The sequence below is a fragment of the Carcharodon carcharias genome, chromosome 18 (assembly GCF_017639515.1).
Source record: "Carcharodon carcharias isolate sCarCar2 chromosome 18, sCarCar2.pri, whole genome shotgun sequence".
Taxonomy (NCBI): Eukaryota; Metazoa; Chordata; class Chondrichthyes; order Lamniformes; family Lamnidae; genus Carcharodon; species Carcharodon carcharias.
Window position 1 is genome coordinate 85,386,364 of NC_054484.1, and position 21,435 is coordinate 85,407,798.

General features: G+C 50.7%; 1 protein-coding gene across 1 annotated transcript in view; it reads left to right on the forward strand.

Annotated features, from left to right (window-relative positions):
- sms (spermine synthase) overlaps positions 1-21,435 on the forward strand; it is a 72,952-nt gene that overhangs the window by 20,404 nt on the left and 31,113 nt on the right. The window contains exons 4-7 of the mRNA XM_041211729.1: positions 10,392-10,456; positions 12,013-12,188; positions 14,406-14,560; positions 18,160-18,249. Of these exons, the coding sequence (XP_041067663.1) occupies positions 10,392-10,456; positions 12,013-12,188; positions 14,406-14,560; positions 18,160-18,249 (486 nt within the window). The remainder of the gene's footprint in view (positions 1-10,391; positions 10,457-12,012; positions 12,189-14,405; positions 14,561-18,159; positions 18,250-21,435) is intronic.

Consider the following 21,435-nt stretch of genomic DNA (forward strand, 5'->3'; position numbering starts at 1 on the left):
AGATGTCGAGCGGGGGTAGGGGGAGAGAGAGTGATGTCGAGCGGGAGGGGAGGGGGAGAGAGAGAGATGTCAAGCGGGAGGGGAGGGGGAGAGAGAGAGATGTCGAGCGGGAGGGGAGGGGGAGAGAGAGAGATGTCGAGCGGGAGGGGGAGAGAGACAGATGTCGAGCGAGTGGGGAGGGAGAGAGAGAGACATGTCGAACGGGAAGGGAGGGGGACCGAGAGAGAGATGTCGAGCGGGAGGGGGAGAGAGAGAGAGAGAGATGTCGAGAGGGAGAGAGAGAGAGCAAGAGATGTCGAGCAGGAGGGGAGGGGGAGAGAGAGAGATGTCGACCGAGAGGGGAGGGAGAGAGAGAGATGTCGAGTGGGAAGGGGAGATAGATGTCGAGCTCGAGGGGGAGGGGAGAGAGAGAGATGTCGAGCAGGCGGGGAGGGGGAGCAAGAGAGATGTCGAGCAGGAGGGGAGGGGGAGAGAGAGATGTCGAGTGGGAAGGGGAGAGAGATGTCGAGCGGGAGGGGAGGGGGAGAGAGAGAGATGTCGAGCAGGAAGGGAGGGGGTGCGAGAGAGATGTCGAGCGGGTGGGGAGGCGGAGAGAGAGATGTTGAGCAGGAGTGGGAGAGAGAGAGGGAAATGTCGAGCGGGAGGGGGAGAGAGAGAGAGAGATGTAGAGCGGGAGGGGTAGAGAGAGAGAGAGAGAGAGACATGTCGAACGGGATGGGGAGAGAGAGTGATGTCGAGCGGGAGTGGGAGAGAGAGAGATGTAGAGCGGGAGGGCGAGAGAGAGAGATGTAGAGCAGGAGGGGGAGTGAGAGACAGAGATTTCGAGCGGGAGGGGGAGAGAGAGTGATGTCGAGCGGGAGGGGGAGAGAGATGTCGAGCGGGAGGGAGAGAGAGAGATGTCGAGCGGGATGGGAGAGAGAGAGATGTCAAGCGGGAGGGGGAGGGAGAACTGTCGAGCGCGAGGGGAGGGGGAGAGAGAGATGTCGAGCTGGAAGGGAGGGTGAGAGAGAGAGAGATGTTGAGCAGGAGGGGGAGAGAGAGTTGTCGAGCGGGAGAGAAGGGGGAGAGAGAGATGTCGAGCGGGAGAGGGAGAGAGAGATGTCGAGCGGAAGAGAAGGGGGAGAGAGAGATGTCAAGCGGGAGGGGAGGGGATGAGAGAGATGTCGAGCGAGAGGGGTGGGGGAGAGAGAGAGATGTCGAGCGGGAGAGGAGAGAGAGAGAGATGTTGAGCGGAAGAGAAGGGGAGAGAGATGTCGAGCGGGAGGGGAGGGGAGAGAGAGAGAGATGTCGAGCGAGAGGGGAGGGGGAGAGAGAGAGATGTCGAGCGGGAGGGGAGGGGGAGAGAGAGAGATGTCGAGCGGGAGGGGAGGGGGAGAGAGAGAGATGTCGAGTGGGAGGGGAGGAGAGAGGGAGAGATGTTGAGCGGGAGGGGAGGGGGAGAGAGAGAGATGTCGAGCGGGAGGGGAGGGGAGAGAGAGAGATGTCGAGCTGGAGGGAGGAGAGGGAGGAGAGAGAGATGTCGAGCGGAGGGAAGGGAGAGAGAGATGTCGAGCGGGAGGGGGAGAGAGAGATGTCGAGCGGGAGGGGCGAGGGAGAGAGATGTCGAGCGGGAGGGGAGGGGGAGAGAGAGAGATGTCGAGCGGGAGGGAAGGAAGAGAGAGAGAGATGTCGAGCGGGAGGGAGGGAGAGAGAGAGATGTCGAGTGGGGAGGGAGGGGGTGAGAGAGAGATGTCAAGCGAGAGGAGGAGAGAGAGAGATGTCGAGCGGGAGGGGAGGGAGAGAGGGAGATGTCGAGGAAGGAGGGGAGGGGCAGAGATAGAGATGTCGAGCAGCAGGGGAGGGGGAGCGAGAGAGATGTCGAGCGGCAGGGGAGGGGGAGAGAGAGAGATTTCAAGCGGGAGGGGAGTGGGAGAGAGAGAGATGTGAAGCGGGAGGGGAGTGGGAGAGAGCTAGAGATGTCGAGTGGGACGGGAGAGAGATAGAGATGTCGAGCAGGAGGGGGTGAGTGAGAAATGTCGAGCGAGAGGAGGAGAGTGAGAGATGCCGAGCGGGAGGGGAGAGGGAGAGAGAGAGATGTCGAGCGAGAGGGGAGGGGGAGAGAGAGAGAGATGTCGAGCAGGAGGGGAGTGGGAGAGAGAGAGATGTAGAGCGGGAGGGGGAGAGAGAGAGATGTAGAGCAGGAGGGGGAGTGAGAGACAGAGATTTCGAGCGGGAGGGGGAGAGAGAGTGATGTCGAGCGGGAGGGGGAGAGAGATGTCGAGCGGGAGGGAGAGAGAGAGATGTCGAGCGGGATGGGAGAGAGAGAGATGTCAAGCGGGAGGGGGAGGGAGAACTGTCGAGCGCGAGGGGAGGGGGAGAGAGAGATGTCGAGCCGGAAGGGAGGGTGAGAGAGAGAGAGATGTTGAGCAGGAGGGGGAGAGAGAGTTGTCGAGCGGGAGAGAAGGGGGAGAGAGAGATGTCGAGCGGGAGAGAAGGGGGAGAGAGAGATGTCAAGCGGGAGGGGAGGGGATGAGAGAGATGTCGAGCGAGAGGGGTGGGGGAGAGAGAGAGATGTCGAGCGGGAGAGGGAGAGAGAGAGATGTTGAGCGGAAGAGAAGGGGAGAGAGATGTCGAGCGGGAGGGGAGGGGGAGAGAGAGAGATGTCGAGCGAGAGGGGAGGGGGAGAGAGAGAGATGTCGAGCGGGAGGGGAGGTGGAGAGAGAGATTTCGAGCGGGAGGGGAGGGGGAGAGAGAGAGATGTCGAGCGGGAGAGGAGGGGGAGAAAGGGAGATGTTGAGCGGGAGGGGCGGGGGAGAGAGAGAGATGTCGAGCGGGAGGGGAGGGGGAGAGAGAGTGATGTCGACTGAGAGGGGAGGGAGAGAGAGAGATGTCGAGCGGGAGGGGGAGAGAGAGAGATGTCGAGCGGGAGGGGGAGAGAGAGAGATGTCGAGCGGGAGGGGAGGGGCAGAGAGAGAGATTTCGAGCGGGAGGGGAGGGGGCGAGAGAGAGATGTCGAGCGGGAGAGGAGGGGGAGAAAGGGAGATGTCGAGCGGGAGGGGCGGGAGAGAGAGAGAGATGTCGAGCGGGAGGGGAGGGGAGAGAGAGATGTCGAGCGGGAGGCGAGGGGGAGAGAGAGAGTGATGTCGAGCAAGAGGGGAGGGGATGAGAGAGATGTCGAGCGAGAGGGGGAGAGAGAGGGAGATGTCGAGCGAGAGGGGAGGGGGGGAGAGAGAGATGTCAAACGGGAAGGGATGGGGAGAGAGAGAGAGATGTTGAGCGGGAGGGGGAGAGAGAGATGTCAAGCGGGAGAGAAGGGGAGAGAGAGAGATGTCGAGCGGGAGGGGAGGGGGAGAGAGAGAGATGTCGAGCGAGAGGGGAGGGGGAGAGAGAGAGATGTCGAGCGAGAGGGGAGGGGGAGAGAGAGATGTCGAGCGAGAGGGGAGGGGGAGAGAGATGTCGAGCGGGAGAGGGAGAGAGAGATGTCGAGCGGAAGAGAAGGGGGATAGAGAGATGTCGAGCAGGAGTGGAGGGGGAGAGATAGAGATGTCGAGCGGGAGGGGAGGGGGTGAGAGAGATTTCGAGCAGGAGGGGAGGGGGAGAGAGAGAAGTGTCGAGCGAGAGGGGGAGAGAGAGAGATGTCGAGCGAGAGGGGAGGGGGGTAGAGAGAGATGTCGAGCGAGAGGGGGAGAGTGAGAGATGTCGAGCGGGAGGGGAGTGGGAGAGAGAGATATGTCGAACTGGAGGCTAGGGGAAGAGAGAGATGTTGAGCGGGAGGGGAGGGGGAGAGAGAGATGTCGAACGGGAGGGGGAGAGAGGGAGATGTCGAGCGAGAGTTGGGGGAGAGAGAGAGATGTCGAGCGGGAGGGTAGTGGAAGAGAGAGATGTCGAGCGAGAGGGGGAGAGAGAGAGAGAGAGAGATGTCGAGAGGGAGAGAGAGAGAGAGCGAGAGATGTCGAGCGGTAGGGGAGCGGGAGCGGGAGAGAGAGAGATGTCGACCGAGAGGGGAGGGAGAGAGAGAGATGTCGAGTGGGAGGGGGAGAGAGATGTCGAGCTGGAGGGGAGGGGGAGAGAGAGAGATGTCGAGCAGGCGGGGAGGGGGAGCAAGAGAGATGTCGAGCAGGAGGGGAGGGGGAGAGAGAAATGTCGAGTGGGAAGGGGAGAGAGATGTCGAGCAGGAGGGGAGGGGGAGCGAGAGAGATGTCGAGCGGGTGGGGAGGGGGAGAGAGAGATGTTGAGCGGGAGTGGGAGAGAGAGAGAGAAATGTCGAGCGGGAGGGGGGGAGAGAGAGATATGTAGAGCGGGAGGGGGAGAGAGAGAGAGAGAGAGAGACATGTCGAGCGGGATGGGGAGAGAGAGTGATGTCGAGCGGGAGTGGGAGAGAGAGAGATGTAGAGCGGAAGGGGGAGAGAGAGAGAGATGTAGAGCGGGAGGGGGAGTGAGAGACAGAGATTTCGAGCGGGAGGGGGAGAGAGATGTCGAGCGGGAGGGAGAGAGAGAGATGTCGAGCGGGAGTGGAGGGGGAGAGAGAGTGATGTCGACTGAGAGGGGAGGGAGAGAGAGAGATGTCGAGCGGGAGGGGGAGAGAGAGAGATGACGAGCGGGAGGGGAGGGGCAGAGAGAGAGATTTCGAGCGGGAGGGGAGGGGGCGAGAGAGAGATGTCGAGCGGGAGAGGAGGGGGAGAAAGGGAGATGTCGAGCGGGAGGGGCGGGGGAGAGAGAGAGATGTCGAGCGGGAGGGGAGGGGGAGAGAGAGTGATGTCGACTGAGAGGTGAGGGAGAGAGAGAGATGTCGAGCGGTAGGGGGAGAGAGAGAGATGTCGAGCGGGAGGGGAGGGGCAGAGAGAGAGATGTCGAGCAGCAGGGGAGGGGGAGCGAGAGAGATGTCGAGCGGCAGGGGAGGGGGAGAGAGAGAGATTTCAAGCGGGAGGGGAGTGGGAGAGAGAGAGATGTGAAGCAGGAGGGGAGTGGGAGAGAGCTAGAGATGTCGAGTGGGACGGGAGAGAGATAGAGATGTCGAGCAGGAGGGGGTGAGTGAGAAATGTCGAGCGAGAGGAGGAGAGTGAGAGATGTCGAGCGGGAGGGGAAGAGAGAGAGATGTCGAGCGTGAGGGGAGGGGGTGAGAGAGAGCTGTCGAGCGGGAGGGGAGGGGGAGAGAGAGAGATGTCGAGCAAGAGCGGAGGGGGAGAGAGAGATGTCGAGCGGGAGGCGAGCGGGAGAGAGAGAGATGTCGAGCAAGAGGGGAGGGGATGAGAGAGATGTCGAGCGAGAGGGAGAGAGAGGGAGATGTCGAGCGAGAGGGGAGGCGGCGAGAGAGAGATGTCAAGCGGGATGGGAGGGGGAGAGAGAGAGAGATGTTGAGCAGGAGGGGGAGAGAGAGATGTCAAGCGGGAGAGAAGGGGAGAGAGAGAGATGTCGAGCGGGAGAGGAGGGGGAGAGAGAGAGATGTCAAGCGGGAGGGGAGGGGGAGAGAGAGAGATGTCGAGCGGGTAGGGAGGGGGAGAGAGAGATGTCGAGCGAGGGGGGCGTGGAGAGAGATGTCGAGCGGGAGAGGGAGAGAGAGATGTCGAGCGGAAGAGAAGGGGGATAGAGAGATGTCGAGCAGGAGTGGAGGGGGAGAGATAGAGATGTCGAGCGGGAGGGGAGGGGGAGAGAGAGAGATTGCGAACGGGAGTGGAGGGGGAGAGAGAGAAATGTCGAGCGAGAGATGGGGGAGAGAGAGAGATGTCGAGCGAGAGGGGAGGGGGGTAGAGAGAGATGTCGAGCGAGAGGGGGAGAGTGAGAGATGTCGAGCGGGAGGGGAGTGGGAGAGAGAGATATGTCGAACTGGAGGCTAGGGGAAGAGAGAGAGATGTTGAGCGGGAGGGCAGGGGGAGAGAGAGATGTCGAATGGGAGGGGGAGAGAGATGTCGAGCGAGAGTTGGGGGAGAGAGAGAGATGTCGAGCGGGAGGGTAGTGGAAGAGAGAGATGTCGAGCGAGAGGGGGAGAGAGAGAGAGAGAGAGATGTCGAGAGGGAGAGAGAGAGAGCGAGAGATGTCGAGCGGGAGGGGAGGGGGAGAGAGAGAGATGTCGACCGAGAGGGGAGGGAGAGAGAGAGATGTCGAGTGGGAAGAGGAGAGAGATGTCGAGCTGGAGGGGAGGGGGAGAGAGAGAGATGTCGAGCAGGCGGGGAGGGGGAGCAAGAGAGATGTCGAGCAGGAGGGGAGGGGGAGAGAGAAATGTCGAGTGGGAAGGGGAGAGAGATGTCGAGCGGGAGGGGAGGGGGAGAGAGAGAGATGTCGAGCAGGAAGGGAGGGGGAGCGAGAGAGATGTCGAGCGGGTGGGGAGGCGGAGAGAGAGAGATGTTGAGCGGGAGTGGGAGAGAGAGAGAGAAATGTCGAGCGGGAGTGGGAGAGAGAGAGATATGTAGAGCGGGAGGGGGAGAGAGAGAGAGAGAGAGAGACATGTCGAGCGGGATGGGGAGAGAGAGTGATGTCGAGCGGGAGTGGGAGAGAGAGAGATGTAGAGCGGGAGGGGGAGAGAGAGAGAGATGTAGAGCGGGAGGGGGAGTGAGAGACAGAGATTTCGAGCGGGAGAGGGGGAGAGAGAGTGATGTCGAGCGGGAGGGGGAGAGAGATGTCGAGCGGGAGGGAGAGAGAGAGATGTCGAGCGGGATGGGAGAGAGAGAGATGTCGAGCGGGAGGGGGAGGGAGAACTGTCGAGCGCGAGGGGAGGGGGAGAGAGAGATGTCGAGCGGGAAGGGAGGGTGAGAGAGAGAGAGATGTTGAGCAGGAGGGGGAGAGAGAGTTGTCGAGCGGGAGAGAAGGGGGAGAGAGAGAGATGTCGAGCGGGAGAGGGAGAGAGAGATGTCGAGCGGAAGAGAAGGGGGAGAGAGAGATGTCGAGCGGGAGGGGAGGGGATGAGAGAGATGTCGAGCGAGAGGGGAGGGGGAGAGAGAGATGTCAAGCGGAAGAGAAAGGGGAGAGAGAGATGTCGAGCGGGAGGGGAGGGGGAGAGAGAGAGATGTCGTGCGAGAGGGGTGGGGGAGAGAGAGAGATGTCGAGTGAGAGGGGAGGGGGAGAGAGAGATGTCGAGCGGTGGGGGGGGTGAGAGAGATGTCGAGCAGGAAGGGAGGGGGAGAGAGAGAGAGATGTTGAGCGGGAGGGGGAGAGAGCGTTGTCGAGCGGGAGAGAAGGGGGAGAGAGAGAGCGATGTCGAGCGGGAGAGGGAGAGAGAGAGATGTTGAGCGGAAGAGAAGGGGAAAGAGAGAGATGTCGAACGGGAGGGAAGGGGGAGAGAGAGAGATGTCGAGCGAGAGGGGAGGGGGAGAGAGAGATTTCGAGCGGGAGGGGAGGGGGAGAGAGAGAGATGTCGAGCGGGAGAGGAGGGGGAGAAAGGGAGATGTCGAGCGGGCGGGGAGGGAGAGAGAGAGAGATGTCGAGCGAGAGGGGAGGGGGAGAGAGAGAGATTTCGAGCGGGAGGGGAGGGGGAGAGAGAGAGATGTCGAGCGGGAGAGGAGGGGGAGAAAGGGAGATGTCGAGCGGGAGGGGAGGGAGAGAGAGAGAGATGTCGAGCGGGAGTGGAGGGGGAGAGAGAGTGATGTCGACCGAGAGGGGAGGGAGAGAGAGAGATGTCGAGCGGGAGGGGGAGAGAGAGAGATGTCGAGCGGGAGGGGAGGGGCAGAGAGAGAGATGTCGAGCAAGAGGGGAGGGGGAGCGAGAGAGATGTCGAGCGGGAAGGGAGGGCGAGAGAGAGAGAGATTTCAAGCGGGAGGGGAGTGGGAGAGAGAGAGATGTGAAGCGGGAGGGGAGTGGGAGAGAGCTAGAGATGTCGAGTGGGACGGGAGAGAGATAGAGATGTCGAGCAGGAGGGGGTGAGAGAGAAATGTCGAGCGAGAGGGGGAGAGTGAGAGATGTCGAGCGAGAGGGGAGAGCGGGAGAGAGAGATGTTGAACGAGAGGGGAGGGGGAGAGAGAGAGAGATGTCGAGCGGGAGGGGAGGGGGAGAGAGAGAGATGTCGAGCGGGAGCGGAGGGGGAGAGAGAGATGTCAAGCGGGAGGCGAGCAGGAGAGAGAGAGATGTCGAGCAAGAGGGGAGGGGATGAGAGAGATGTCGAGCGAGAGGGGGAGAGAGAGGGAGATGTCGAGCGAGAGGGCAGGGGGAGAGAGAGAGATGTCAAACGGGAAGGGAGGGGGAGAGAGAGAGAGATGTTGAGCGGGAGGGGGAGAGAGCGATGTCAAGCGGGAGAGAAGGGGAGAGAGAGAGATGTCGAGCGGGAGGGGAGGGGGAGAGAGAGAGATGTCGAGCGAGAGGGGAGGGGGAGAGAGAGATGTCGAGCGAGAGGGGAGGGGGGAGAGAGATGTCGAGCGGGAGAGGGAGAGAGAGATGTCGAGCGGAAGAGAAGGGGGATAGAGAGATGTCGAGCAGGAGTGGAGGGGGAGAGATAGAGATGTCGAGCGGGAGGGGAGGGGGAGAGAGAGAGATTGCGAACGGGAGTGGAGGGGGAGAGAGAGAAATGTCGAGCGAGAGGTGGGGTAGAGAGAGAGATGTCGAGCGAGAGGGGAGGTGGGTAGAGAGAGATGTCGAGCGAGAGGGGGAGAGTGAGAGATGTCGAGCGGGAGGGGAGGGGGAGAGAGAGATATGTCGAACTGGAGGCTAGGGGAAGAGAGAGAGATGTTGAGCGGGAGGGCAGGGGGAGAGAGAGATGTCGAGCGGGAGGGGGAGAGAGATGTCGAGCGAGAGTTGGGGGAGAGAGAGAGATGTCGAGCGGGAGGGTAGTGGATGAGAGAGATGTCGAGCGAGAGTGGTGGGGGGAGAGAGAGAGACGTCGAGTGGGAGGGCATGGGGAGAGAGTGAGATGTCGAGCGGGAGGGGAGGGGGAGGGAGAGAGATGTCGAGCAGGAGTGGGGAGAGGGGAGAGATGTCGAGCGTGATTGGGGGTAGGGGGAGAGATGTCGAGCGGGAGTGGGGTGGAGATGTCGAGCGGGATTGTGTGAGGAGGGGGAGAGATGTCGAGTGGGGGTGGGGGGAGGGGGAGAGATGTCGAGCGGGATTGGGGGGAGGGGGAGAGATGTCGAGCGGGGGTCGGGGTCGAGGAGTTGAGGGGTAGTGGATGGGGAGGGGGAGAGATGTTGAGCGGACGGAGATGGGGAGAGGCATAGAGCGGGTGGGGCGGGTGCGGGGGGAGTTGATTTTGATGACTTTGTTTGGGACTTGGAGCTACGAATCATTTGTGTGTCCATGTAATGGAGCCTCTGCACCACTCCCAGGACTCTCCTGCCAGAGTGTCCGCTCAACAGTTGCCATTGCTGCCTTGAAGCTCGCGACTCCAAATGATCACCTGCGGGTTGTGACTCCCACTCATCAGTTTACTCATTATACAATTTAATATCCTACCCAGTCTAATCCCATTTGCCTGCTCATTCCCCATGTCCTTTAATATCCCAGTCAATCTAATCGCACCGTTGTACTTGTTCTCCCTTTAATGTTCCGTTCAGTATAATTGCTCTCACCTCACTTTCCGTTCCCTTGGACATCCCACATGGTCTAATTCCATTAACCTTGTTCCATCTTCTGATATCACTCTTTCTAAGTCAACTATTTAATACCCTTTTGTATTAGAATTCTTGGGCTCTGCTTCAACAGTGGGGTTCTGACAGTGAGTTCTACATTGTACCCAAGCTCTGAGTGAATACATTTTTCCAACCCCTCCTTTAATTCTTTTAAATGTATGAGTGAATTCTCTTTGCCAGCTGACCAGTGCAAACAATATCATGACCCTCTTCATAACCCCTCATGGGCAACACCTTTGTTATGCCGCTCTTCAGCCTTCTCAGCAGTGAAACTGGCCTTGATTTTTCAAGTCTCCTTAAAACTGTAGCCTCCCCATTCCTGAATTTAGACAGCATCTTTACATTGTTTTAATATCCTTAGTATAATAGAAAGCTCAAATCAATTTGCATTACTCCAGTGCACCCCAGCTAAGGTCTTTACAAACTCAGCTCTTTGCTTCTTTGCTCTTTTTGTTTCTCACGTGTCGGTGCAGACTCGATGGGCCGAAGGGCCTCTTCTGCACTGTGTGATTGAGTGCCTGTAGTTTGAAAAAAGCAGATTTACTGTTTGCCTTTTTATGGACTTAATTACTTGAGCTGCCACCGCTAATGATGTATGTATTGAAGTATGCTCTGCTCCTCTGTGCCATATAGAATTTTACCTTTTAAGGTCTTCCTGCTTGCCCTTATTTTTACTTCCAAAATATATGACTTCATGTTTTGCGAAAGTGAGCTACATCAGCCAATATTGTCCATGCACTTGTGCTCGCACCCTGACATGCCCCCCGCCCCCCCCCCACCCCCCGCAAACAGCCCAGCTTCCTGCTGTCTTCCTTGTGGTTGCTGTAGCATTAAAAATTTTTAATATATTCATTTATATTTCAGCTCTGCAACAGACTGGAGGAGAAGATGAAAGACCTTTTGCAGGGGAATATTAAAAGGTTAAAAAGGTAAGAGATTTGAATGGTCTAACTTTTAACAAAAACATTGCAAGTTTTAATTAGATTTCTAAACCCATTCCAACTAATAAGCTGGCTGAGTTGTATTCTTATGATGGCTGGAGATCACTGTTTTGCTAATTGGATGGGATTGGAGTGAATTTTAGTTCAGAGTAGATGACTTTGCTTTTAGCTGGAGGAAGGAGGATGCACATTGATTTCTTTCTCAGTGAGCATGGACAATATTTACGTCTTGGGCATGAAGGGGGCACAATGAGTTTAGACAGCAATGTCACTGTTCAGTGCTGGATGTTTTTCTGATCACTGAGTATACTTTTGCATTGCTGACTTTGCTTCCTTTACCCAATTTTCACATTTTGACATCTGCTTTATTGCCATTGGAAAATTATCATTTAGTTTGTAGCTGCCAGCTTTTTTTTTAATTAACACACATCTTCCTGGTTAGTATTAACTTTATTCTGTATTACGGCCTCTAGAAATGTACCCATGACCGACAATGGGCTGACTGGTCTAAAGTCACCTCTTCCTCCCTTTTCAAACTTGAGTTCTTGCATAGGAAATGGTCCAGTTCCCTGATACAACTTCCAAATTTTACAATGTTTGACAGAGCTTCTGCTGCTACTTATTTTTGCTCAGCTTTTGAGCCTTAAAGCATCAGTGGCTTTTCCACACCCACCTTATCTATGGAATTACTCTAGCTGTTCCCCTTGTACCCTCCCACACCACAATCTTTGTGAAAACCTGGGCCAAATCTTCATTTTGTAGCCCTGCTATTCCCTGACCACTTATAAGTAGATTTTCTTGTCTGTTTCTAGTCAGCCCTACTCTGTAACTTCCCTTTTGTGTCTGTTTATGAAGTACTTTGCATGATGTCTTTCGTTTATCATCTTATCTCTTGGCCTTTCTGATCCTTTTTGTATCATCATGTATATTATTAGCTTCAGTTTTGTCCTACGTTGTTTAAAGTCTCATTTTAATTTCTCAACTCATCCAAAGAGATCCAGATTTTGCGATGCCAAATTTACTTGTGGACATGTATCTCACCTGTACCCTAATCAACACAGAGTTAATGTTTTGAGCCCAAATGACACTTCTGAAGAAGAGTCATTTTGAACTCGAAACGTTAACTGTGTTTCTCTCTGCACAGATGCTGCCAGACTTGCTGAGTTTTTCAGCACTTTGTTTTTATTTGATCTCTAGCATCTGCAATATTTTGCTTGTATTTAAGCCTTGTAGTAGCCTTTGTTTGGGTGCTGTTAATCCAAGTTTCTACCTGCTCAAGCAGTGAGGCGTAAAAGATCACGTAACTAAATTCAAAGAAGACCAGGGAGTTCAAAATTCTGCTCTCAACCAATACCACTAAGAACTAATTCCAACCGGTAACTCATGTCATTTACTGTTTGTGGAACGTTTCTGTGTACCTGTATCAGCGACTGCACCTCAAAGTGAAATTTATTTGGATGTGAAGTGGTTTGGGGACATCCTAATTGAGATAATAAGGGGGAGCATCAATGCAAGTTAATTCATTTTAGTGCTGCTTTCCCCAGGTTACCGGCCATCATAAGAGGAGGGACCATTGATAGGTACTGGCCCACTGCAGATGGCCGATTAGTTGAGTATGACATTGATGATGTTGTTTATGACGAAGATTCTGCATATCAAAACATCAAGATTCTCCATTCAAAACAATTTGGAAATATTCTTATCCTCAATGGTGATATTAGTAAGTATCATCTGATTATAATATGAAAATAGGAAATAACAAAATAGTGTCCTGCATAGTTGGTGGGAGCTGACTTATCTTTGTATAACTAGTGGACACCCTGGAAGTAATTCAGATTTGTACTTGTACACTTTCTTCTTTCTGTGCGTTTTTTGTTCCTTTTAAAGTTTTGTAATTATTTGATTGCTGGTCACTGTTGGAGTAGCTCATCTTAGCTGGTGTACCGGTAGGGGAATACTAGTTTGTGGCAATGCCTCAGGAGAAAGCCCTGGCTGGAATTGTGGTGCTAGTTCAGTAATTTGGTACCCAGTGATTGCTGAATGCTATCGACTGACCTGCGTTGGAAAAACATGAATATGCACGTCAGACGAACACAAGATGAGAACGAAAACCAGAAATGCTGGAAAGGTGCAGTAGGTCCCAAGGATCATGTTTGGGCCTTTTAACGTTGCCATTGCCTGTAGTTTTGGAGAACTTGGTGTTGCTTGCAGTCTCAATTCATTCCTATAGAGTATCTCAGTAGGAGTCGGCACCTGTGGAGGAAAGAGTAAAATCCAGAGCTTAAGCAAGTTCTTGAGCTTCAGTTGAATGATGGCACAGAACCAGATTGCGGGTTAATGTAGTGTGATTTTTGAGTTGAAGGGGTGGTAGATGGCAGGCCTCGGTTTGTTGATGTACTGATTTGCTTCTGTAGGCTGTGATCACTAATATTTTGTAAATTCACACAACCAATGGTTATCTGAAAACATACCTGCTTCTGCAGTGTTAAAGGCAGAAAATACTGGACGCATTCATGCTCCCATATGAAATAGGAGCAGAAGTAGGCCATTCAGCCGCTTGAGCCTGCTCTGTCATTCAGTAAGATCATGGCTGATGTTTGTGTTTCGAATTCCACGTTTCCATCTACCCCCGATAACCTTTGACTCCCTTGCCTAACGAGAATTTACCTACCAACACCTTAAAAATATTCAATGACATGCCTCCACCACCTTCGGGGGCAGAGAGTTCCAAAATCGCACGACCTTCTGAGAGAAAAAATTTCTCCTCATCTCTGTCCTAAAAGGGCGACCCCTAATTTTAAAACTGTGCCCCCTCGTTCTAGACTCGCCCACAAGAGGAAACATCCTTTCCATATCCACCTCTTCAAGACCATTCAGGATCTTATAAAAACTTCAATCAAATCACACCGCACTCTTCTAAACTCCAGTGAAAACAAGCCCAACCTTGTCCAACCTTTCCTCATAAGACAACTCACTCATTCCAGGTATCAATGTAGTAAACCTCCTTTGAACTGCCTCCAACATATTTGCATCCTTCCTTAAATAGGTAGGCCAAAACTGCACACAGTATTCAAAGTGCGGTCTCATCAATGCCCTATATAACTGAAGCATAACATCCTTACTTTTATGTTCAATTCTTCTCGTTATGAAGGATAGCATTCCATTAGCTGCCTTGATTATGTACAGCACCTGCATACTAAAGTTTTGTTAATCATGCACTAGAACATCTAGATCCCTCTGCAGCTCGGAATTCTGCAGCCGTTCTCCATTTAAATAATACTGTTTTTCTTTATTCTTCCTGCCAAAGTGAACAACTTCACTTTCCTACATTATACTCCCATCTGCCAGATTTTTGCCCACTCACTCAACCTATCTATGTCTGTCTGCAAACTCTTCACAACATACTTTCCTACCTATCTTTGTGTCTGCAAATTTAGCTACCATACCTTCCCTCATCTAAGTCATTGATGTAAATTGCAAAAGGCTGAGGCCCCAGCACAGACCCCTATGGAACTCCACTCGTCACATCTTGCCAATCAGACAGAGGCATACTGTTTTCTGCCAGCCAGCCAATCTTCTATCCATTATTCAGTGGACCCGGCAGTAACTGTGGGGGAAGATGGGGCTAACATTTCAGGTCTATGCAGAGGATATTAACAGATGGAGCAGTTTTTGGCACAGCTGGTTAAGCGCTGCTTGTTATGTGTGTGGTGCCTCTGACAAGGCCGCATTCCCTTACTATTATGCTGACGTGTTAATCTCAAATGCTCAAATCTCTGGTATGGGGTTTGAACCCATTCAGAGCAGACAACGCCACCACAAAGCTGAAGGCTGAGACCTGGCTTCCTTGTCTTAACAGCTCGTGTTGTGTTTAAGGTTTTATTTAATATATTTTGCAGCAAATAACATATCTTTGTGTACACCCATTCTGTTCCAGATTTAGGAGAGAGTGACCTTCCATACACACAAGCTATAATGGGCAATGGAGTGGAGGACTACACAGGGAAAGAAATTCTTATCCTGGGAGGAGGAGATGGCGGAATCCTATCTGAGCTGGTCAAGTTAAAACCAAAGATGGTTACCATGGTGGAAATATCCTTTGTGGGTAACCTTGTCTAAAGTAGCTGTGCAGGTGATGCCAAAAGGCTCATCTGAAGCTGGTGATTTTGGTTACATGGTTAAGTTACTGAAGTTGGGGGTTCTCCTTTGAGCAGAGGAGATTTGATTCAGGTATACAAGATTGACAGGTTTAGATATGGTAGAGAAAGAAATGCTATTCCCATTGGCTGATAGTACAGGGATTTAAGGTTTTGGGCAAGAGATGCAGGAGAATGTGAAGAAGAACTACTTTATGCAGACAGTGGTAATGACCTGGAACTCGCTGCCCATGCAAGGGTGAATGTGAAAACAGTCAAAAATTTCAGAAGGAAATTGGATGGGCACTTGAAGAAAATAAATGCACAGGGCTATGGGGATCAGCAGGGGAATAGGTTTGACTGTATTGCCCCGCAGAGTGCCAGCATAGACTAGATAGGCCGAATGGCTGCCTTCTGTGCGATAAATATAGCATTCTATCCAAAATTGGCTTAGTGACAGGAGCAAAGGTTAGTGGTTGATGGGTGCTTTTGTGAATGGAAAGATGCTTCTGATGGGGTTCTACAGGCTGCCGTTCCAGGTCCCTTGCTTTTCGTGGTGTGTAATCAATGATTTTCACTTAAGTATAGAGGACATGCTTAGGAAGTTTTGTTTAGATTACATAATATCATTTGAATGGTAGTGAGGAAGAAAGCTGTAGACTGCAGGAAGTTATCAATGGACTGCTCAGGTGGGCAGAAAAGTGGCAAATAGAATTCAATTTTGAGAAAAAAGCATAAGGCTTTCTAGGCTTTATGAATAGAGACAGAATACATGAGCAAGGAGATTATATTGAACTTGTATAAGACACTGGTTCAGTCTCAGCTGGAGTTCTACGTCCAGTCCTGGGTGCTGCACCTTAGGAAGGATATGAAGGCATTGGAGAGAGTGCAAAAAGGATTCACAAGAATGCTCCTAGGGATGAAGAACCCCAGAAATGAAGATAGTTTGGAGAATTTGGGACTTTTTCCTTGGAGAAGAGAAGGCTCAGAAGAAGATTTGATAGAGGTATTCAAAATCATGAGGGGTCTGGACAGAGTAGATAGAGAGAAACTGTTCCCACTCGTGAAAGCATTGAGAACAAGAGGGCACAGATTTAAGGTAACTGGCAAAAGAAGCAAAAGCGACTTGAGGAAAAATCTTTTCATGCAGCTACTGGTTAGAATTCAATTTGGAGAAGTTAAAGCATATGGCATCCTAGGCTTTATGAATAGGGACAGAGTACAAGAGCAAGGAGGTTCTGTTGAACTTGTATAAGACACTGGTTCAGTCTCAGCTGGAGTATTGTGTCCAGTTCTGGGTGCTGCACTTTAAGATATGAAGGCATTGGAGAGCGTGCAGAAGAGATTCATAAGAATGGTTCCAGGGATGAGGAATTCACTGCCTGAGAGTGTGGTGGAGGCAGGTTCAATCAAAGCATTTAAAAGAGAATTAGATTGTTTTCTGAAAAGGAAGAATGTGCAGGGTTATGGGGAAAAGGTGGAAGAAAGGCACTAAGTGAATTGCTCATTTGGAGAGCCAGTGCAGACATGGGCTGAATAGCAGCCTCCTGTGCTGTAACAATTCTGTGGTGAGGGGTGATGCATTTAGGGAGGACAAATAAAACAAGGGAAAACAGAAGTTTGTGAATACTGAGAAGTGTAGAAGGACAGAAAGGTATTGAAGTGTATGTCCACAAATCCCAGAAAGTAGCAGGACAGGTAGATAAAGTGGTTAAGATGACGATGCAATATTTTGCTTTATTAGACGAGGCATAAAGTATAAGGCAGGGAGAAATGTTACATTAGAAATGTATAAAACACAAGTTAGACCACAGGTGGTGTATTGTGCCCAGTTCTGGTCACTGCATTAAAGGAAGAAGGACATGATCACACTAGAGAAGGTACGAAGGATATTTCCAGGGATGTGATGAGGAATGTAGAATTTTAGCTATTGTAGAAGGTTGCACAGTTGGGATTTCTTTGAACAGTAGAGGCCGAGGAGAGATTTAATTGAGGTGCATAAAATTATGAGGGACTGAACTAGAGTGGATAGGAAGGAGCTATTTCCATTTGCAGAGGTAAATAACCAGGGGACATAAATTTAAAGGTATTGGTAGAAGAATTAGAAGGGATTTGAAGAGAATTATTTTCACCCAGAGGGTGGTGGGGGTCTGAAATTCATTGCCTAAAAAGGTGATAGAGGCAGAAACCCTCATTGCATTTAAAAAAACACTTGGATTACATCACATCAATTGCAAATCCACAGGTCTACAGACCAATATCTGAATGTGGGGCTAGGTTGGATAACTGGTATTCGACCAGCACAGCCACATTGGATCGAACAGCCTCTTGTGCCACGAATTTTCTATGTTTCTAATATATTGATCAGCAATGACCTAATTGAATGGCAGAAGAGATTCGAGGGGCTGAATGAGATGTTCCTGTTCTTATATTTCTAAATTTCATTTATTAAAATGCAGAGTTTGATTTTTGTACCAAATCTTTAGGTATTGAATTCTACCTGTTTTTCCATGAATGAGTGCCCTTGCCAGTAACAAGCTCCATTTGCAGCATGATCAAACTTTTTGCTAATAGTTGTTATCTCCTCACATTCAGAGGTTTGAGTGAAGGGAATTGAATGGTGATAGCTGAACCTTAACATGTTATTGGCGGCTGGGAGTTCTTCTTAAATGAGAGCACTCTCCATTTGGAGACCAGAGAGCTGCTGACTAGTCAGGTGCAGGGATTGCTGCTGCCAGAGATGATAGCAATTATAATGTGCAGCATGAATCTGGAATTTGGCCTGTTAATTTGTAGTGCTGTCTGCAGAAAAAAAGGGGAGTTTTAGCCGAGTTCCGAGTTCCTTCATTTTTGAAGTTCTGTTGAAGGGTCATGAGGACTCGAAACGTCAACTCTTTTCTTCTCTGCCGATGCTGCCAGACCTGCTGAGTTTTTCCAGGTAATTCTGTTTTTGTTCCTTCATTTTAAACGTGTTCAAGATAGTGGCGGGGCACCAAAATGATGCAATAAGGTGATGCATTTAGCAACACTTGCATCTGTAAAGCACCTTTCATGTAGAACATCCCAGGGCACTTAACAAAGGCAGAATCAGGCAAAATGGCCACTGACAGATTTTAGGAGGGGTGAGCAAAAGCCTAATCAAAGAAGTGGGATTTAAGAATAGCATTAAAGGAGGAGGGAACAGTGGAGAAGCACAGATATTTTAAGGAATGCGTTTCCAGTGTGGGTCTGGCAGTATTTCCAAATATCTGTTGGTGCAAGAATTGTCTGGCATGCAACAGCTTGGTTGTTTATTGAGCTCGGCTGTTGCTTCCTCCCGGGAATCTGCCAACACTGCATTGAGGAGGGTCTGAACTTTGGACATACAGGGGCTTTATCATAAACCATGGCCGTAGAGTGGGCCCAGTGCCCCAAACCTGGGGAGAAAACTCCTCTTTTAAAAATAAAATGCCATCCAAATCGTAATGTTTATTCAGCTATAACTTAAAAGAGCTTAATTTTTTTTGTTACTATGTTTTCAAATTCTATTCAGTTCTTCCTTAATGGAAGTTGAACATTGACCAGATGGTGATTGATGCATGTTGCAAACACATGCGCAAAACTTGTGGCGATGTTCTGGACAATTTGAAAGGAGACTGCTATCAGGTAGGCCTGCTGGCACTGCTCTTGTTTTCCCTCAACCATACAACTAGATAACTTGTGTCTGCTTAGAAGATTGGTTGTCACAACTAGGCTGGTCAAGTCTTCAGTAAACTTCATAACTGTGCTTATTGCTATGCTTTCATTCAGGTTTTGTATACTACCTCATCAAATTAGCTTTGGTTACATTCAATCCAGTCCTCTTGCCTCCCTGGTTGCTGATCTGTAGTCATGTGGTCACCTATCTTCTGTAATCTATTCCATCATAGCCACAGATTTACTCATCTGCAGTCATGCCCCCTGCGCCTCAGCTCATTAATCTTCCTAATGTAAGCTGCTCTGTCCAGGTATAAATCCATTCCTTCGGCATTCGTTTGTCCTCTCGCAGACAGTACCTTGAATTTTGCTTGCACAACATGTTGTTAAATGTCCTACTTGTCTGTCTTAGAGCTTGGAGCCTTGTCCCTTTCAGGTTCACGCTCTTGCAAACTCTTGACATCTCCCACGCTATATGCCTCTCTTCCTCCAGAAGCGGCTTCTATTATTGCAGTTAATGTTATACATCCCTTAATCTCTCTTGTCCCTGCTTGTCAAGCACATGACTCCTCAAATAAATAGAGGTGATTTCCACCTCATCATGTCACACGTATTTATGCAGCTTATTTGGGTTTGACAGTTCCACCCAAAACAGCAAGCAGTCTGTCACAGGTAGAGCTAATTGTGGGATGACCTTTTGCCCCCCCATGGCCCTCCCTATTGCTCCTAATTTCACTTTCTAGCCTTCGTGTGTTTCTTTAATCCCTACACCCACCAACCAGGTTAATTTCCCACAAAAATGGAGCCCTGTATACAGTATTGATTTCTAACATCATTTGCCACATATTTTGTGGCCGTCTTCATAGTAGAAGACGCAAAGAATATCCCAGAATCTTTGGGGAACAAAGAATCTAATAAGAGCAAAGAACTTAAATGCAATTATCATCAGTAGAGTACTGGAGAAATTAATGTGACCAAAAGCTAACAAACCCATTGGACCTGATGGCCTGAATCCTAGGCTTTTAAAAGAAGTGGCTGCAGAGATAGTGGATGCACTGGTTTTGATCTTCCCAAATTTCTTGGATTTTAGAATTGTCCCCATGGATTGGAAGATGGAAAATGTAACCCCATTGTTCAAGAAAGGAGGGAGAGAGAAAACAGAACTGTGGGCCAGTTAGCCTGACATCAGTTGTCAGCAAAATGCTAGAATCTATTATAAGACCATAAGACATAGGAGCAGAAATTAGGCCATTCGGCCCATCGAGTCTGCTCCGCCATTCAATCATGGCTGATAAGTTTCTGAACCCCATTCTCCCGCCTTCTTCCCGTAACCTTTGATCCCCTTACCAATCAAGAACCTATCTATCTCGGTCTTAAATACACACAATGACCTGGCTTCCACAGCCTTCTGTGGCAATGAATTCCATAGATTCACCACTCTCTGGCTTCTCCTCATCTTTGTTCTAAAAGGTCTTCCCTTTACCCTGAGGCTGTGCCCTCGAGTCCTAGTCTCTCCTACTAATGGAAACATCTTCCCCACATCCACTCTATCCAGGCCTTTCAGTATTCTGTAACTTTCAATCAGATCCCCCCTCATCCTTCTAAACTCCATCGACCGAGAGTCCTCAAGCGTTCCTCATATGATAAGCCTTTCATTCCTGGGATCGTTCTCATGAACCTCCTCTGGACCCTCTCAAGGGCCAGCACATCCTTCCTGAGATACGGGGCCCAAAATTGCTCACAATATTCTAAATGTGATCTGACCAGAGCTTTATAAAGCATCAGCAGCATATCCCTGCTTTTATATTCTAGTCCTTTCGAAATAAATGCCAACATTGAATTTGCCTTCCTAACTACCGATTCAACCTGCAAGTTAACCTTAAGAGAATCCTGGACTAGGACTCCCAAGTCCCTTTGCACTCCAGATTTCTGAATTCTCTCCCCATTTAGAAAATAGTCTATGCCTCTATTCTTCCTACCAAAGTGCATGACCTCACACTTCCCCACGTTGTATTCCATCTGCCACTTCTTTGCCCATTCTCCTAACCTGTCCAAAACCTTCTGCAGCCTCCCCGCCTCCTCAATACTACCTGTCCCTCCACCTATCTTTGTATCATCGGCAAACTTAGCCAGGATGCCCTCAGTTCCTTCATCTAGATCATTAATGTATAAAGTGAAAAGTTGTGGTCCGAACAGTGACCCCTGCAGAACTCCACTAGTTACCGGCCACCATCCTTAGAAAGACCCCCTTATCCCCACTCTCTGCCTCCTGCCAGACAGCCAATCTTCTATCCATGCTAGTTCCTTGCCTCTAACACCATGGGCTCTTACCTTACTGAGCAGCCTCCTGTGTGGCACCTTGTCAAAGGCCTTCTGGAAGTCCAAGTAGATAACATCCATTGGCTCTCCTTTGTCTAACCTACTCGTTACCTCCTCAAAGAATTCTAACAGATTTGTCAGGCATGACCTCCCCTTGATGAAACCATGCTGACTTTGCCTTATTTTACCATGCACTTCCAAGTATTCTGAAATCTCATCCTTAATAATGGACTCTAAAATCTTACCAACGACCGAGGTCAGGCTAATCGGCCTGTAATTTCCCGTCTTTTCCCTTCTTAAACAGCGGGGTTACATTAGCGATTTTCCGGTCCTCTGGGACCCTCCCTGACTCCAGTGATTCCTGAAAGATCACCACTAACGCCTCCACTATCTCTTCAGCTATGTCCTTCAGAACTCTGGGGTGTAATCCATCTGGTCCAGGTGATTTATCCACCTCCAAACCTTTCAGTTTTCCTAGCACCTTCTCCTTGGCCACCATACTCACCTCTGCCCCCCGACTCTCTTGAACTTTGGGGATGTTACTCGTGTCTTCCACTATGAAGACTGACGCAAAGTACCTATTTAGTTCCTCCGCCATTTCTTTGTTCCCCACTACTACTTCTCCAGCATCATTTTCCAGCGGCCCAATGTCCACTTTTGCCTCTTTCTTACCCTTTATATATCTAAAAAAACTCTTGCAATCTTCTTTTATATTACTGGCTAGTTTGCCTTCATATTTAATCTTCTCCCTCCTTATTTCTTTTTTAGTTGTCCTCTGTTGGTCTTTGTAGGCCTCCCAATCCCCTGGTTTCCCACTGCTCTTCGCCGCATTGTATG